Here is a 19,055-nt window from a genome sequence, read left to right as displayed (position 1 = left end):
TTTTTAAAAGATATTTCAACAAACTCAGCATTTTCGAGCTCCACTATTCTAACATATCTTCAAAAGGGAAATGCCTACAAGGGGATAAAATCTTCATCATGCCGAAGATATCCCTTATTTCTCGGCTTAAATTATTTTGATGACTGCGGAAGCAAGCGAGCTCGTAGCGAGAGCTGCATTTGGTGTTGGTAGAAGAGGGTTCAGGGTCGGGATCTCCCGAATTGAGCCTTTTGCTTGTTTCACTTATTGTTGGGAAAAAACCATTTATAAAGACACCAATGGAATATGCTTGCGAGCAATTTTCAAATAATTATAAGAATGTTTGAGGAAGGTTTATTGCGTAGGCCTGTTGATATGGCTTAAGATAAAATCCCTTGCCTAATGCAATGCACGGTTGGACTCTCTCCCAAGCCTTAGTAGATAAATTTATATTAGCTTTGTGCCGTTTAGTTAATTTTTTTTTTCCTAATATGCTATGTCGTGCTCCCTGAATGCTGTGTCTAATGGATAAATGCCTTTATCACCCCGCTGTAGGCGCTCTTTTAGTTTCGTGCCTGGTCCACTGAAATGAAAGTTAGGTAAGTGGAATTCAATCGGAAGGCCATTAATTATTTTATTAACAATCCGACCTCCACAATAGGCGTTTGGCTTACGTATGAATCTTTTATGATAGGCATAGGCAAATAAGCATTTTAAATTATAATTGATACTTAATCGCTGATGGTATATCAATTAATGATATTCATTCGCGAGAATAAAATCAGAAGCAAAAAAAAAACACAAAGTTGGACAATTTAGATTTTTCACCCAAACAGGGCCTTTGCTCAGGGAAGTAGAATAGTGCATAATAGCTATTGAATGTGAATTGAATGTCCTTCCCTGTAAAAGTAGTATGCGGTATGATTTGTTTGAAGTACTTCCTCCCCACTCTAAACCCTCCATCCTAGCAAATTAACAAATGTGTTTTAACTTGCTGGCCCTGGTGACACTTAGATTTGTACCCCGGCCAGTAGCTCCTTTACAAGTGGCGTCCGAGCATGTGCAAAGAGGCTTTTAGGAGCGTGGCATGTTTGCGGATGAAAGCCCCGCAAGTATGCCCAAATAAGTGTTTTCCAAAAAAAATCAGATGTATTAAGTAACCCAGGGTATTTTTAGTTGGGCATACCCTAGAGTGTATGTACCCTCGCAGGAGATAAGGAGAAAGTAATATATATCATACATGGGCAAAATATAAATCTAGGGTATTAAGTAATCGGTCATACCCTAGTAGGTGCATTTTATACCCTGTGTTAAGCGAAAAAGTGAACACCTGCAAGAGTTTCTCAAATGTGTGCGGAATAAAACGTACAAAACGGAGAGAAAGGGGAACGGTCGGTCAAAAAAAGTACAGCGCTCGCGCGGCAGACAGGCGACGTCGAAGCCACGCTTGCACAGCTGCGCATCGCAATCGACGTTGGCGTCAAAGAGCCGTTAAGGCATTGTGGCAGCGGCTGTACAGTGGGACGAATTCAGCTCACGCGTGGAGAAAAACTGAATTCGTCAGTACAGTTGGCGCAAGCCATAATAATAAAGAAATCGAAGTGAACAATAAGAAGTGAATGACGACTAAATATACAATGAACAGCAAGTCCGTTTTATTTTAATTGCTTTTTATTTATTTTTGTGGAGTGGAAAAAAAAAGAAAGAAAAGACAGACAGAAAAAATTAAATAAAAAAATTTAAGTGAGATAAATGAAACTCCGGAACGAGAATTGCCCACCCACCAACCAGAAGAAACGAGCCAGAGGCCACAAAGGAGAGGTCGACGCGGAAACCTAGAGTGAGTGATAAAATCCTTAAATGGAGTCAGGTGAGTGCCAAAATCCAGGGGTAGGCGTACTCTGGATCCACTAGCGGCGCAAGGAGGTACTAGTGGCGAACGCCCATGATTTTGGGCTGGAGAAAGAAGGGCGCGTGGAGGAGTTTTGTAACCGGCTTTCCGAGTTACAATCCCAGTGTGCAAAAACGTTAGAGTCGCCATCCTGGGGCGTCCCACCCCTCCCCGCCGGCTGCGCGTGGGGGAGGAATTCAAGGAATATCTGATAGAGCTGATGTATTGTATCTGCTTGTATCGGCTTGTATCTGCCGTATCTTGGCCATCAGATGATGAGCCAAGAGGCCGGAACCGGGTAGGATCCGCGGCGCGCATGTCATAGGTGCGTGCAGAAGGGGAATGTGACCACTGAAAGTGGATGGTGGCCGAATCGTCGCTACGGTCGAGATTGGCGGGCGAACGATGACTGCAACAATCAACACCGGAGCCACTCGCAGATCCATGAGTGAAGATTGCGTACGCAAGTGGGCGATTCGGAGAAGAGCAGAGGACGTGCAGACGCGCATTCGTCTGGCAGATGGGTCCAATCTAGAAGTAGGGAAGGCATTGTGGTAAGACGTTGACCTAGCGGGGAAAAAATCAGTATGTCGATGCTCATCATGCCCTCGATGCTAGACCACGACATCCTGGGGATGAATTACTTGTGTGCAATGGGCACTACAATGCGCTACGGCAAGGCAGAACTGGTTTTAGAGACGGTGGCGTCACTGTCCGCGGGGCCTGGGATGAGCGAAGAACCGAAGGAAGACTTCCCATGTCAGAAAAAGGAAGCCCCTGCTCGGCAACGGAAGATAGAAGACGCCAAGAAGAAACCGAAGGAAGGCCTCCCACGTCAGGCAAAGGGGGCACCTGCTCGGAAACCGGTTGAAGAGGACACGAAACGGCAACTGACAGATGGGTTCCCACGCCAGGGAAAAGGAACGCTTGCTCGGCAATCAAAGGGAATGGACACGAAAGAGGGAGCGAAGAAGGGGCCTCACTTTGGATTGCTCGGAGCGCATGAGGAGCCCAAAAGGCGGCGCGTAGAGCTGCAGCGTCAGATCTACGCTGGTCATGGAGGAGGCAAGGCGAAAATGTGCCAAGAAACAGAGAAATTATGAGCAATGGCTATGATCCACGCGGACGCAGGGGATCCGGAGAAGCTGCCAGAGTGGAGCAATCATGGAGCTCCATCTAGAGTCGGAGCGGTGCACTGAAAAGGCAAGACACAGGGTGATGCCAGCCCAGAGGGGGCAGAGTGGCCAGCGGATCTAGATCCGGAACTAAGGCAGTTCCTGGAATTGGAGCTGGCACTCTTCGAGTATCTGCAGGGGGTCGCATATCGCGGAGCACAAGATCCGGCTAAAGGATGGCAAGCCATTGATCAAAGGTATTATCCGAAGAATCCGGCCATGCAGAGGGGGATCGAACAACAGGTGGTTGAGCTGATCCAAGCAGGTGCCATCGAGCCTTCGCGTAGTCCGCACAGCGCCTCAATCATCTTAGTCAAGAAGAAAACTGGCGAGTGGCGCGTGTGCATCGACTACCGGCAACTCAATGCGCATTTTATTCCAGATACTTATCCTGTCCCCCGGATTGCGTCACGCCCGGTTCATTTCTACCTTAGATTTGAAGCACGGGTATTGGGCGATACCGATGGCAGCCGATAGTAGGGAGTGCACAGCATTCACAGTCTCAGAAAGAGGCTTATTCAAATGGCGGGTGATGCCGTTTGGATTGCATTCAGCGTGTGCGAACTTCCTGCTAGCATTGGGCACGGTAATAGGTTCGGAGATGGAGCCTCATGCGTTCGCCTACCTAGACGATATCGTGGTGATAGGGGCAACGAAGGAGCAACATAACGAGAATTTAAGGGAGTTACTCCGCCGATTGCGGGCGGCCAATCTCAGGCTGAACAGGAAGAAATGCAGCTTCTTCAGGGAGAGGTTGGTCTATCTGGGACATGTCATTTGCGGGGAAGGCATAAGTACCGATCCGTAGAAGGTGGAGATGATACGTAACCTTAGGGCTCCGACTTATTGTAAGGAGTGGCGGCAGTGTCTCGAGATGGCTTCATGGTAGAGGCGTTTTGTTCCCAATTTCGCGACTCAGGGACAGCCGCTAACGGCGCTCCCAAAGAAGGGGCGGAAATGGTCATGGGGTGAGGAACAGGAGCAGAAAAACTTGACGACTGCCCCTGTGTTGGCTTGTCCGGACTTTTCCGCCAAATTCGTCTTGCAAACTGATGCGAGTGAGTATGGTCTCGGCGCAGTGCTGACGCAGACGATAGAGGGAAAAGAGCGGCTGATAGCGTACGCGAGTCGGAACTTGCTGAAATGTGAGGTGAACTATTCCGCCACCGATAATGAGTGCTACAACAGTTTCAGTTCGATGTCCACTACCGACGAGGGAAGCTCAACGTCGTGACCGATCCACTATCAAGGCATCCTCTAGAGACCTGGCAGCAGGTCGCGACTATGCGTGCCACGATCGCCGAAGATCCAACCAAATTCACGGACTACATAGAGGAAAATGGGCAATTGTATAGGCATTTGGGTCACCGGACGGACGACGAGGACTATATTTCCTGGAAGCTTTGAGTAGCCAGTTGTCAAGGGTAGAGGGTATTGCAGGAATATCATGATGCTCCCACGGCAGGGCATCAAGGCGTGAGGAAAACTGTATCAAGGTTGGCCCAGAGGTACTACTGGCCGGCTATGTTCCGTGCCGGCGCCAAGTACGTGAAGTGCTGTGAAGTCAGCCAGAAGCTCAAGAGCGAACAACTCAAGCCGGTTGGTCGCATGCTGACGATATAGGTAGCATAGCCGATGGCAGTACTCTGCGCGGATTTTGTCGGGCCCCGTCCACGGTCAAGACATGGCAACACGATGTTACTGGTGTTCCATGATGCCTTCTAAAAGTGGGTGGAACTGGGCGAACTTGCAGACGGCGTTTCGAGAGAGGACTTTGAGTAGGTTCGGGGTGCCCAAGAATCATTCCTATAGCAGCTATATGTTATAGTGGTCCAATGGTGATAGGATTTTGCGAAAACATCAGTCTCCTAGTTACTTCTAACCGAAGCTGTTCTTATTTCTCGCGACCGTAGCCACTACGCATTTTACTACTCAAATTGGTTATGGGCCAAGGCAATATTCACATATATATAATAAATAATTTTTAAATGGCGCCCCAGGTGGACTCTTTTAAAAAATAATAACTAAAGAAATCAACGCAAGTGGTTAAGAGTGGTACTAGGTGTGGCTCGCGATATAATCAAATTGAGAAGTAAAATCTATGAATCAATCTATCCTCCTGCCATCGTTGATCATTGCCAAGGAAAGTAGCATCTAAAGTGGATCGTTCGGAACAGCAGGTACTCTGCTGAAAATTGAAAGCCCAACTCTATTGGCTTGGTTGCGCTAATGAGTCGACGCTTTCAATGCTTGGCACATTTGTAAAGTAGTTGAGCATAATTTAAATTTGATTGCACTAAGTAACCGCGATGAAGATTTATATATTATTATCTGAGCGAATGTTTAATTATTTTCAAAAATTAATTGTTACTACAATTTCATTTCCCTTAGTCATTGTCGTTTCTCCCTCTTGCCATCACTCGCAACCACTGTAAATTATACAGTTGCTCGACACCATGCGCTTGTATATAACAGCAAGCCAGCTGCAGTCTGTTTATTTTCGTTCCGCTTTGTGCTAAGCGCTGGTTGTACTATTATTGTAATACTCATTTTTGATGGGGTGTTTTAGTCAAGAGACGCCCTTTTCTTTACTGATCACCCATATCAACTTTTGAAGTCGTTTAGCTATATTAATTTAAATTAATAATTGTTAAATCGAATTTATAGTCCATATGGCAACAGTTAAAAGTTTTGACGATTCAAAAAAGAATCGCAATATGTCCATTAAAAGTATAATGCGTTTAAATGATCTAATAAAAAAGCGTAAATTAAACCTAGAATCTACAGAGTTAGAATATAGATTAGAAATGCTGGCCTCACATATAGATACAGCGTTAAAATATCAGACTTTTGACCCAGATGATGATTATCGTGTCAAGTACGAAGAACTTTCTATAACGAAAAAAGATCGTTTAAAGTCCATTATAAAGTCATTAAGTCCTGCAACAACTGCAGTCATTGCCGTTTCGGCTACACGCACACGTCTTCCACATCTGGACCTTCCCAAATGTAGTGAAAAATACTCAGAGTTAAAGAATTTGATTGGCTTGTTCCTATCGATCATGCAATTTCGAGTATGAACAAATTCAATCAGCTGATCTTATCTCTATCTGGTGAAGCTCTAGGCACTGTTAGATCGTTTTAAGTCACCGAGGTCAATTATTTGAAAGCATTAGACATCCGAAAGATAGTATACGAAATTGAATGTCTAATATTCAATGAAAATATTCCAGCTCTGTCAAGCCTGCCGCATCATTAAGATCCCTGACTTATACAGTATCCGCCATCTATGGCTCGCTTCTGTCAATAGGTGATGACAAAAATATTTCTAAATCAATTCCCAATCACCTCGTTATGAAGAAAGTTGACCCAACGACCAGACGAAAATGGGAGGATAAAATCGATTATGCAATCATTCCATTATGGAGTGGTTGCGAAACAGCCTTGAATCAACACCTTTGTGCTGAAGAATCAGCAAAAGTTTCGTCCGATGGCTATAGAGTCAAAAGCTGTTTCCAAAAATAGTAATCGAGGTTCGTTTTCGTGTTCTGTGGCTAGTGTAAGAAACTATTAGGTGACCTCCAAATATTGAAATTGCCTTTTCCAAGGCCATTCGATCAGTTCAGCAGCGGTTTGAGTTCGCAAAGGCGGCTCCGTTATGGATCAATTCCCTTCGGAGGGGCACACTGTTGCCACATGTAAGGCAAACAAGTGCAGAGTATGCAGTCGTTCGCACCACAAACTGTTGCATAGATATTCTGCCGTTTCCAACATTCGAGCGTTACCACCATCTCTTGACTCCGTATTATCAACCATCGGATCTTAGGATATTAGGACCACTTCGGATTACCAGTCTGACAATACGGTCAATGTTAGAGCTAGCAAAATCTTTGAAAACCTAATGAACCAATTGGCAGATCCATATTTTCATAAGCTACAGAAGATAGACATGCTCATTGGAGCTGATACGTTCTTTGAAATTCTCTCTGCCATTCAGATTAAGGAAGGTCCGATTGTGCAAAATACTCTTGTTGGCTGGATTGCCTCGGGGCGTTACACGCCGAAATGTCGTGAGAAGACTCATGCTGTCAATCTGAGTTGGCAAGAAGAGTCTTATACCTCGATAGACAAAACGTTGCAGAAATTTTGGTCATTGGAAGAGTTGCCTTCAGCCAAAAAGGTCCGAACAGTTGAACAGCAGTTATGTGAGAGCCACTTTCAAGATAATTTGGAAATACTGCCGTCAGGTAGATTTAAAGTAAGACTGCCGTTTAAATCAGATCCCAATCAGCTTGGTAACTCCTTTGAGGTTTCTAAGCGTCGTTTTTGTCGCTTGAAAGACGCTGGTCTCGAGATCCTGAAGTTAAGCGTATGTACGGATTTCATGGAGGAATATTTAACGTTGCGTCAAATGTCTGAAATAGATGATCAGACTCCAAGTACTCCAGACTACTTTATACCGCATCAGTGTGTTTTAAGACCACAAAGCACATCGTCGAAGTAACGCGTTGTTTTCGACGCGTCCTGTCGGACATCGTCTCATATTGCGTTGAATGATCTTCTTATGGTTGGACCGGCAATAAGACTACACAAATATGCACTGACAGCTGACATCGAAAAGATGTATAGGCAACTCATGGTGTATGACGTCTAATTATCGCTAGATAGGTCTGTCGTCAGACAGTGAAACAAATTATAGGAAATTTGAAAGCAGATCGACTCCGAGCGCTCCACCCATTTTCTATCACTTGCGTTGATTTTGTGGCCCAATTTGCACAACTTTTCGAATGAATGGAAAGCCTACGTATAAGTCGTACATAGCATTATTTGTTTACATCGCCTGCAATGCGGTTCACTTAGAGCTAGTATCTGACTTATCAACTAACTTTTAATGGTTTCATCCGCTGTTGAGGAGTCCCACAGACCGTCCATTGCGACATCGCGACGAACTTCGTCGGAGCAAGTCGGCAGTTTAGGGACTTGCGAGTTTGAATTGAGGAAGAGGCGGACGCAATTCGCATCAAAAAATGGATACAAATTTGCGTTCATACCGCCAAGAGCTCCGCACTTCGGGGGTCTGTGGGAGGTGTGAAGTCTGCGAAGCACCTACTTCTACGGACGTTAGGCAGACTGGTGCTAGCGGCCGAAGAGCTACAGACGACTCTTCTCGCAGTGAAGCCGTGCTCAAATCCAGGCCCTTTGAAGCGCCTAGCCACGACCCAAGCGACGGCGAGGCTCTAATGCCAGGCCACCTACAGGTGATGGGCCCATTGAGGACTCTGTGGGATGAGGGGACCCCGGACCAGCTTGAATCGATGGTGAGCTGTGTCGTTGCTCAAGCAACGGTTTTGGCGTCGATAGTTAAAGGAGTTCTCGTACTCCTATCGGACCAAGTGGCACCATCGCCATTCAAAAAAAACGTCGTCGTGGGAGAGCTGGTGGTCGTCGCCGAGGACAATTTGCGGCGCCAGCAGTGTCTGGGGAATTTCAGAATTTTATTGTTGCGTTAGATGCGCGCGATGAAATGCTGTACCTAAGCGTAACTAAGAGTTAACTAGTAGAAGAAGTATAAAGCTGCAAAAGTAAAGGTGAAAAGCAACAAAGTACCGATCAAGCCTTTGTGGTAGTCGAAAAGTCTAACTGGGAAAATCAGTCAGACAAGAGTCGTAACAGAATTCGAAAAAATAAGCAGAATGAAGGAAAATGTTGGACATGCGGAGAAAAGGGCCATTTTGCTGCAAAATGTTGAAGCAGCAAGGCAGCTAATAGCGGCAAAAATAGTAGGCACAGGCAGGCAGAGAACAACAGCGATAATGGCAGGGTCGGTCGGGCGTTTGCTGGAATAGCATCGTGTCTGGGAATCGGCATCGGCATTTGGTGCGTCGAAATCGGCGCCATTTCACATATGTCTGCGCGACGCGAAGTGTTCAAAGACTTTGAGCAATGTCAAGAAGAAATAGGAATCGCTGGAAATAAATACATTTTGGCGCAAAGCCGTGGTACAGTGGTTTCCCTGAATAGAGTATTATATGCATCAGAGCTGCAATGGAATTTTATATCAGTAGACAAGGCAGTAATTACCGAATGCAAAATAAATTTTTACAATGAGTTTGCGAATTTCTATGACAAAGGGTTATTATTAAGGGCCAAAAAGTTCGATGGCTTGTATTTTTGTGAGTTAAAGTCACAGGATAAATTATGCCTTAGTTAAGGGAATGACGAACTGATAAAATGGCTAGAGCGCTATGGACCAGAAGTCAGAGAGGTATCTATAACATATTTGACTTTTGTTGAACTTCAGATAGGTATGAAGAAGAAGGCAAAAAGAAGTGATAATGGTAATGAATATTCCAACAAGGAATTTGACCTATATTTGGAGAGAATGGGTATAAAGCGGCAATTTACCACAATAAATATACCCCAACAGAATGGAGTCGCCGAAAGATTGAATAAGACCCTGCCTGAGATGGGACGTGCCATGCTGAACAGTGCGGAACGAGATCTAATAGGCTGAGTCTATTGTATGTGCAAAAATAGATCCCCAACTAAAGCTCCTTATGGTGTTATTCCGTGCGAGGTATGTACTGGGCATAAGCCAGTCGTTAAGCATTTAAAGGTGTTTGGATCGATTGCCAAAGCGTTGGATAAAACACAAAAAAAAAAGTTTCAAGAGAAAGGCAAATAGTATATAATGGTTGGATATGCAGAAACAGCGAAGGCATATCGCCTTTGGGACAAGCATACTTGGGAAATCGTGATGACCCACCACTTAGAAATGGTACTAAGTGATGAGGAGCAAAACGACGACTTGGCTAATAAAATTGGTAAAGTGACCTTAAGCCCTGAATCTACAGAGTCAGATGCTAAGGGCAGAGAGTTCGTGACGGATGGTGACGACTCTGTCGATAATGATGCAGTCATTATAGGACCTGGCCGACCCGGGATAATCAGATCGAGATTAAGAGGATGACAGTATAACATTTTAAATATGATGTATGGCGGCAATGTTGAAGTTCCCAATTCTGTGTGTGAGTGCATGGCGGGCCAACCGGCGCATAATTAGCACAGCGCAATGCAGGAGAAGTATAATGCCTTGATAAAAAATCAAACGTGGCGGATGGTAAAGCTCCAAGCAGGCTTAAAACCCATTAGCTGCAAGTGGATATTTACATTGATATTTAGGTGACGAAATTAACCACTATAAAGCATGGCTAGTGGCTAAAGGATGTAGTCAAAAATCTGGTATTAACTACGAGGAGACCTATTAACCAGTTGTCCGTAATACAACTATCCGTATGGTGTTAGCTATGGCAGCCGAATATAAGTGGCATGTACATCAACGATCAATCAATGATGTGTCAACAGCCTATTCGAATGGTCACCGTAAGGAGGAGGTCTACATGAAGCAGCCAGAAGATTTTGACGACGGAATATTGTGCGTGGTAAAACTGAAGAAGTTATCGTCTCAATGGCCTGTGTTTAGAATGAAAAGTACGATAAAGTTTTTAGAAAAATCGGCTACAAGGCGAGCGAAAGTAAGCTTATACACAGAGCCAACAAAGAATACTATCAACGTTATAGCTGTTTACGTTGACAGTTTGCTGATGGCCTGTGCAGACTTTGGTGAGCTTGTAAGCGTTAAATAAGCCATTTCCTCTACATTTCATGTAGTCGACAAGGGGCCCGCATAAAATTTCTAAGACCTTGAGATCCAGCGCAAAGGGAGAGTGGTGCAATGCTAGTTGGCCAGCACATGCACATCAGCCGCCTGCTGGACATGTGCGAGTGCCGAAAAATACCAACGCTTCAGCAAATTGCAAAAGGGTTAACGAGACGGAGTATCAATCCGTTATTGGGTCGCTGATATACATAGCGCTGCCATAACGTCCTGATACCTTTCAATCGGTGTGCAAGTTATCACAGGGGAACAGTTATCCTCACAGCGAGCAAATGGCAGCAGCCAAGTAGGTACTACGTTATTTGCACAATACCATAGACCTAAAACTTAACTACAAGAAAACTGGAAAGGCCACTTGTGGGTACTACGCGAGAGACAGAAAATCGTATACTGGGAATGCATTTATCTGGGGTGCATCTGCAATCTCTTGGGCATAAAAAAAAAAGATATCTGTTGTACTAAGCAGTACAGAAGCAGAATATATGTCTATATCCGAAGCTGCTAAAGAAGCAATATATATATGAAATGAAATTGTCACTTTGTCTTAATACAGTTGTAGTGTACGGCAATAATTTAAATGAGATGAATCTTGTAGAAAATCATGTTTATCATGCTAGAAGTCAGCATATTTAATTTCACCAAATAAGAAACAGTAACGGACAAAGTTATATTGATTTAAAATATTTCCCTACAACATATTAGCTAAAAGTTTGCCAGCACAGAAAACAATACAATCGCAACTGCAATGCTGTTGATAGAATTGAAAAAAGACGCACATGAATGTGTGTGTGTACATGTATACAGAAATTCTTGGAATTTGCGCTAGCTGCTGCTAACACGTGCGCAGCTAATACACATAACATTTGTTTGTTTCCTAACCGATCTTAATGAAATTTTCGACGGTACATCTTATCGTGCCATAGAATATTTGTGTATTCTCAAAAAGTCAATTGCATTAAAATTGTAGCTTAAATTTGTGGGCAATACAATTCGGGGTGTTAACTTGATTTATAGCTTTGTGGTGGTGGCGGGGAGGTGGCGATAGGTATAAAACGAAAGATACTGAAATATCATCAGAGAGAATTCTCAGTTGAGAGTGATTGACGTGTTTTACTTATCCTCCAAGATTTTTATATATTTTTGCGCTTTAATCCTTCTTTTTATTTCTAAATTTTGCAATTTTTGCGCTCTATTTAAAAAGCTTTTATAACTTGTACAAAGTGCTAACTGTTGTGCAGCGTACGTCTGTTAATTTTTGCAATTATTGAACGCAGCGTCAGTTTCGTGTTGTAATTGTCTGTCTTGATTCAATTGTTTTGGTGCTCCCCTGTGCATACACTTGTTTGTTCGCTGGTGCATATTTCTGCTTGTGCATCGCGCTCTCGCAAATTTTTGCTGTTGCCTTTCACTCCAAACAATTTGTTTGTGTACGAATAGTTATTTTGATCGTTTGCTTGCTCTATTTTTGTGCACCTTGTTTCGTTTCACTCTGCGCTCTTGCATCTTCTGCTTATCTTCTAACGCTGATAGAAATTATGTGGTGCTGTAAAAAACCTTGCACTTTCAAGCAGGCTAATGATTCTGCATTGCCGCAATTTGTTAATTGCTGGCTGTGTGAGAATATAATGCATGCTAAATGTGCAGGTCTCACTGGGCGTGATTGCGACAAGATCGCTGCAATTGCCAAGAAGGGCTGCGGCGGCTTGCGTTGGGCGTGCCCGAATTGCATCGACAAACAAATTGATTTCTCCAGAATGTATAATTCCGTGAGCTCGAGTAGCCTTGACTCGAGTAGCTTTGACTCGAGTTTTGAGATGCTTAGCAATTAGAAATTCGAGTCTCCACCCAATCGCCAGTTAGATCCTCAATTTTTGCAGTTGCCCTCTCCGTCTGTCCATACACCTACGCCTCTTTTGTCCCTGCCTAGCAACTTGGATTTATCTCCAATGTTGTCATTATCGGCTTCTCCGAACGATTGCCCAATTATTACCCCTGTTGTATCCCCAGTAGTAGTCCCAGTAGTCCCTGCAGTTGAACCTGCCCCAATCAGCGAAACTGCTTCAGCCCCGTCAACTTCTGGCCGCAAAGGTAGACCTGCGCGAAATCTAGCCCACATTGTTAAAAGCAATCATGGTACCTCTTTGGCCCCACCAACTAGTGTATTACCTTCAGCCCCATCAGCTCCTATTCTGACTATTGTTGCTCCTCGTAGGCATGTTTTTTTGTCTCGACTTTCGTCTGACACCACTTGTGAGTCATTGGCAGCCAATATTGTTAGCAAATCTTCTGCTAGTGTGTCAATAACCAAATTTAATTTCTCCACCCATCGTGCTATAGCATCATTCAAAATAAATGTTTCACATGATATGTTCCCAATCATTTGTGATGCTAAATGTTGGCCTCGTCACATGATTGCTCAGTTTAAGCAAAAATAGCGACACCAGCCTTCCCCTGTCACCCTTCCGGTCCCATTGATACAAGGTACCGTTACTGCCCCGAGAAACTAAATTCGTCTTCCGACCTAGTTTCCATTCATTATCAGAATGTCAGAATTTCTAAGCTTAAAAATCTTTTTACGGCTAGCACTTCCTTCGATGCGGATATAATTGCATTTTCAGAAACATGGTTAAATTCGGCAATATCTGATTTTGAAATTTTTTCGAATAAAATTATTTTGCATAGAAATGATCGGCCGACTCGAGGTGTTGTGGTATTAATTGCCGTTAAAGCCACTCTCCAGTCGGAAATTTTCTGTTTTAGTAAGTCTAATATTCAAGTTTATATGAAACATACTAGTTGTATTAATGATGTTTCTTCACAGGTGCGTGATAATTACATATTTACGGATGAAAAATTATATTATTTTATATAATTAAACAAATTGAGAACTGGGGTGGCTTTAAAAGACTCCTAAGCGTTTTAGTGCGTATCGCATTGATGTATTTCGACAACTGAAGATATATAGAGTTATGCTAAGGCAGCGAAGCGATGCGAATTCGCTCCAAAGCGAGTGATAAAGCTTTATTGCGCTCTCGCTCCGCCCTAACTTACACTAGACTTCATGTTTTTCAAATTCATTTTTAAAATTAATTCGCGAATCTGCGCCAACATCGGCCACCTTGAAGCGCTTGGGGACTTCATTCCACGGGTAGCCGAGTCAACTTGTGGATCGGCCTTTTAAAATTTCCGCCACTAGCCGTCTAAATCTTTGCCATTCTAACGACGCCGTCCTCTCCTGCGTGCACTGCCGTCACTCTGCCGATCAGCCACTGCTGGGGCGGCAGATTGTCCTCGGCGACGACCACCAGCTCTCCCACGACGACGTTTCGCAGGCGACGGTGCCACTTGCTCCGCACTTGGAGTCCGAGCACATACTCCGTTGACCATCGCCGCCAAAACTGTTGCTTGAGCAACGCCAACGATTCAAGCAGGTGAGACCCTGCTGGTCCGGGGTCCCCTCTGCTGGCAGAGGCCTCAATGGGCCTCCCACCAGTAGGTGGCCTGGTGTTAGAGCCTCGCCATCGCTTGGGTCCTCGCTGATTGCTCCCAGGGGCCTGGAATTGAGGACGGCTTCTACTGCGACAAGAGTCGTCTGCAGCTCCTCGGCCGTTAGCAGCAGGCTGCCTACCGTCCGTAGGAGTAGGTGCTTTGCAGACTTCACACCTGCCTCCCACAGACCCCCGAAGTGCGGAGCTCTTGGCGGTATGAACGCAAATTTGTATCCGCTTTTTGATGCGAATTCGCGAATTGCCTCCGCCTCTTCCTCAATTCAAACTCGCAAGTCGAATTGTCGCAATGGACGGTCTGTGGGACTCCTCGGCGGCCAACGAAGCTTTGAAAGGCTATTAAAAATGTATTAGTAAATAAGTCAGATACTAGTTTTAAGTGAACCGCTTTAAAGGCGAAGCAAACAAACAGTGCTATGTACGACTTATACGTAGGCTTTCCACGCATTCAAAAAGTTGTGCTAATTGGGCCACAAAAATTGACGCCACAGATCGAAAATGGGCGGAGAGCTCGGAGTCGATCTGCTGGTAAATTTCACATAATTTGTGTTAGCAGAGGAGGTTTGCATTTAAAGCAACGGATACATGATCTCACTGTCTGACGACAGACCACTTGAGCGTTGAGTAGCCAAAGTCGCTCACGAAGAAGACTCTCGAGTGCTTTTGGGCCAGCATGATATTTCGTCAAATGAAGGTATCTAATCAAGCTTCTAATTGCGAATTGCGAATTGCGAGCTTTTTTTTAATAGTAGCGGAAACTTGGTATCATTTGTAATAGGAGCATTTACAAGTCGTCCCCCTACTCGCAACAACGAAAAGAAGCACCAAGATCCATTATACTCATGTATAATTGGATTAAGACGCTGCAGGCTATGACCGACGCTTGTGGCCTTTCGAACTCTATCTATGTCATCTTTAAATTCAACTCGTTGGATGACTTCAACCATTTTCTCGAAAGCTTCTTTCCTTTCGAGCGCCGTAGGGATACTCTCAAATTGTACTTCTCGATTTTTACATTTTTGAATAAAGCGGAACACATAAGCCAACGCTATCGATAGTTTCCAAGATATCTGGTCGGTCTACCATAGCTGCTTGTCTAACAGCTGTTTTGCGGACTTCTAGAGTTCGCATCTCATCTGTCATCAGATGCTGGTTAAGCGGCCAGGATTCTCTTGGTTCCTTCGAAAAAGAAGGGCCATCGAACCACATCGACGCAAGTAATTCATCGACATCGCAGCCTTTTGGAACAATATCTGCTGGGTTTTGCTTTGTAGGTACATGGCGCCATTCAGCTTTCTCTGTCCATTCTTGAATTCCAGCCACTCGATTTGACACAAATGTTGCCAAAGACGAAGGATGTGACCGAATCCAATGAAGCGTGACTTCAGAATCAGACCAAAGAACCGTCCGTTCAATCGGTAATCTTATGAGATTTTTGATTCGATGACAAAGATCTGCGAGAAGGTGAGCCGCGCACAGCTCAAGTCGGGGAAGAGTCTTCGTCTTTGGATGTCAACAACGAAATACAAGCTCTTATAGTAGGATTTTTGCCTTGATTATCAGAGGGCTTAACAAGCCAAGCGGGTCAAATAGCCGCGATGTCACCGAGAGAATGTTCCATTTTATCGCTCTAAGACCCATGAATGAATCGTCAATCTTAAATTGAAAGGCATCTTCATTCGGCAACCACAACACGCCAAGTGTTCAGATGCTGGTTAAGCGGCCAGGATTCTCTTGGTTCCTTCGAAAAAGAAGGGCCATCGAACCACATCGACGCAAGTAATTCATCGACATCGCAGCCTCTTGGAACAATATCTGCTGGGTTTTGCTTTGTAGGTACATGGCGCCATTCAGCTTTCTCTGTCCATTCTTGAAGTTCAGCCACTCGATTTGACACAAATGTTGCCAAAGACGAAGGATGTGACCGAATCCAATGAAGCGTGACTTCAGAATCAGACCAAAGAACCGTCCGTTCAATCGGTAATCTTATGAGATTTTTGATTCGATGACAAAGATCTGCGAGAAGGTGAGCCGCGCACAGCTCAAGTCGGGGAAGAGTCTTCGTCTAGAGGCGGGCTACTTTAGATTTGGATGTCAACAACGAAATACGAGCTCTTGGAGTAGGATTTTTGCCTAAATTATCAGAGGGCTTAACAAGCCAAGCGGGTCAAATAGCCGCGATGCCACCGAGAGAATGTTCCGTTTTATCGCTATGACCCATGAATGAATCGTCAATCTTAAATTGAAAGGCATCTTCATTCGGCAACCACAACACGCCGTGTCGAAGCAGAATCGAGTTTAGCTCCTCTTGAATGGTCGGTCCAACCATTAGAAGGTCATTCAACGCAATTTGAGACGATGTCCGACAGGACGCGTCGAAAACAACGCGTAACTCTGACGATGTGCTTTTGGTCTTAAAACACACTGATGCGAAATGAAGTAGTGTGGAGTACTTGGAATCTGATCATCTTTTTCAGACATGTGACCTAAAGTTAAATATTCCTCAATGAATTCCAAGTACATGCGCTTAAGCTCGGGATCTCGAAACAAGCGACAAAATACGACGCTTAGCAACCTGATCTGATTTAAATGGCAGTCTTACTTTAAATCTACCTGACGGCAGTATTTTCAAATTATCTTGAAAGTGGCTCTCACATAACTGCTGTTCAACTGTTAGGACCTTTTTAACTGCAACGTTTTGTCTATCGAGGTATAAGACTCTTCTTGGCAACTCAGATTGACAGCATGAGTGTTGTCATGACTTAACGGCGTGTAACACCCTGATACAATCCAGCCAACAAGTTTCTTTTGCAGAATCGGACAAGTTTAATCTGACCGACAGACAGAAGCTCAAAGAACGTCTCAGCTCCGATGAGCATGTCGATCTTTTGTGGCTTATGAAAATATGGATCAGCCAATTGCAAGTTCTCAGGGATTTTCTAACCACTGACATTGAGCGTATGGTCAGGCTGGTAACCAAAAATGGTCTTCAAAATCCACAAATCTAACAAGAACTCGCTGCAATTGACTCGCGACTTCACCACTGTATGAATCTTCTTTCTTACTTGAGTATTGCATTGAGCAATCCCAAGTAAGCTGATACTGGCCTCTTCTCTAAGCAGCTGCAATCGTTGTGCTAGCTCGTCTGTTACAAAATTAATTTGTGATCCAGAATCGAGTAAAGTTCTAGCCAAATCGAACTCGCCACTTCTCGTTTTAACGCTAACGACTGCGGTAGCTAGGATTACACTATCAGACACATTCGCATACATAGTATGTGAGATCGATGGTTGATAATGTGCGGAGTCAAGAGGTGGTGGTAACGCTCGAATGTTGGAAACGGCAGAATATCTATGCAACAGTTTGTGGTGCGAATGACTGCATACTCTGCACTTGTTTGCCTTACATTTGGCAACAGTGTGCCCCTTTCGAAGGCAATTGATGCATAAAGGAGCCGCCTTAGCGAACTCAAACCGCTGTTGTACTGATAACGCGGCATATGCTGAGCAATTCAATGTCGAATGGCCTTCGGAACCGCAATATAAACATTTTGGGGTCACTTGATCGTTTCTTCCACTAGCCACAGAACACGAAAACGAAACTCGATTGTTGTTTTTGGAAACAGCCTTTGAATCTGGCTTCGGGCAAGCGGACGAAGCTTTGGCTGATTCTTCAGCAGAAAGGTGTTGGTATCTACGATTCAAGGCTGTTTCACAATCACTCCATAGTGGAATGATTGCATAATCGAGTTGATCCTCCCATTTTCGTCTGGTCGTTGGGTCAACTTTGTTCATAACGAGGTGAATGAGAATCGCGTTAGAAATCTTTTTGTCATCACCTATTGACAGGAGCGAGCCATAGATGGCGGAGACAGTGTCAATCATTGATCTCAATGATGCCGCAGAAGGCTGCGTTATTTTTGGCAGGCTTAAGAGAGCCAAAATATTTTCATTAAATATTAGACATTCATAGTCGTATACTCTCTTTAGGCTGTCCAATGCTTTTAAATAATTGTCCTCGGTGACTTGAAACGCTCTAACAGTGCCTAGAGCTTCACCTGAGAGACATGAGATCAGATGATTGAATTTCTCTATGCTCGGGATCGCATGATCGTTGTGAACAAGAGTTTCGAACAGGCTAATAAAATTCTTATACTCGGAGTATTTTCCACTAAACTTTAGAAGTGCCAGATGCGGAAGACGTGTGCGTGGAGCCGCAACGGGCATGCCTGTAGGCGTTGCAGGACTTAATGTCTTGATAACGGACCTTAGACGAGCCTTTGTCGTTATACAAAGTTCTTCGAGCTCGGCACGATACTCATCATCTGGGTCAAAAGTTTCTACTTGAGTCTGATATCTTAACGCTGAATCTATATGTGAGGCCAGCATTTCAAATCTACGTTCTAACTCTGTAGACTCTAGGTTTAATTTACCCTTTATTATTTGATCATTTAAACGCATTATGCTTTTAACGGACATATTGCGTTTCTTTTTTGAATCGTCAAAACTTTCCTTGGTAGCCATATTTGACTCTAAATTCGATTAACTTATTATTAATTTAAATTAAAATCGAATTGGCCAAACGAATTCAAAAACTGATATGCCTGATCAATAAAGCGTAGGGGAGCGAGCGTCTCTTGACCGAAACGCGCCAACGAAAAATGCGTACAAAAACAATTGCACAGCCACCGCTTAGCACAAAGCGGAACGAAAATAAACGGGCTGCAGCTGGCTTGCTTTGTACGTGTATATGTATGCGTGTACTGCACTATACAAGCGCTTGGTCTCGGACAACTGTATAATTTACAGTGGTTGCGAGTGATGGCA

The 19,055-nt window shown here is 44.2% G+C and overlaps 1 protein-coding gene across 1 annotated transcript; it reads left to right on the top strand.

The window, feature by feature from the left end:
- Positions 1 to 4,569: 4,569 nt before the first annotated feature.
- Positions 4,570 to 7,549, top strand: LOC135430712 (uncharacterized). Its single transcript, XM_064685482.1, has 2 exons — positions 4,570 to 4,644; positions 6,872 to 7,549. The coding sequence occupies exons 1-2, from the start codon at positions 4,570 to 4,572 to the stop codon at positions 7,547 to 7,549; spliced, it is 753 nt and encodes a 250-aa protein (XP_064541552.1).
- The last annotated feature ends 11,506 nt before the right edge of the window (positions 7,550 to 19,055 follow it).

The sequence above is a fragment of the Drosophila montana genome, unplaced genomic scaffold (genome assembly GCF_035044405.1).
Source record: "Drosophila montana isolate Dmon_TW-CO22-7 unplaced genomic scaffold, ASM3504440v1 contig_3055_1, whole genome shotgun sequence".
Classification (NCBI taxonomy): domain Eukaryota; kingdom Metazoa; phylum Arthropoda; class Insecta; order Diptera; family Drosophilidae; genus Drosophila; species Drosophila montana.
The sequence above is the reverse complement of the archived record's forward strand: the minus strand, read 5'-3'. Positions and strand labels throughout refer to the sequence as shown.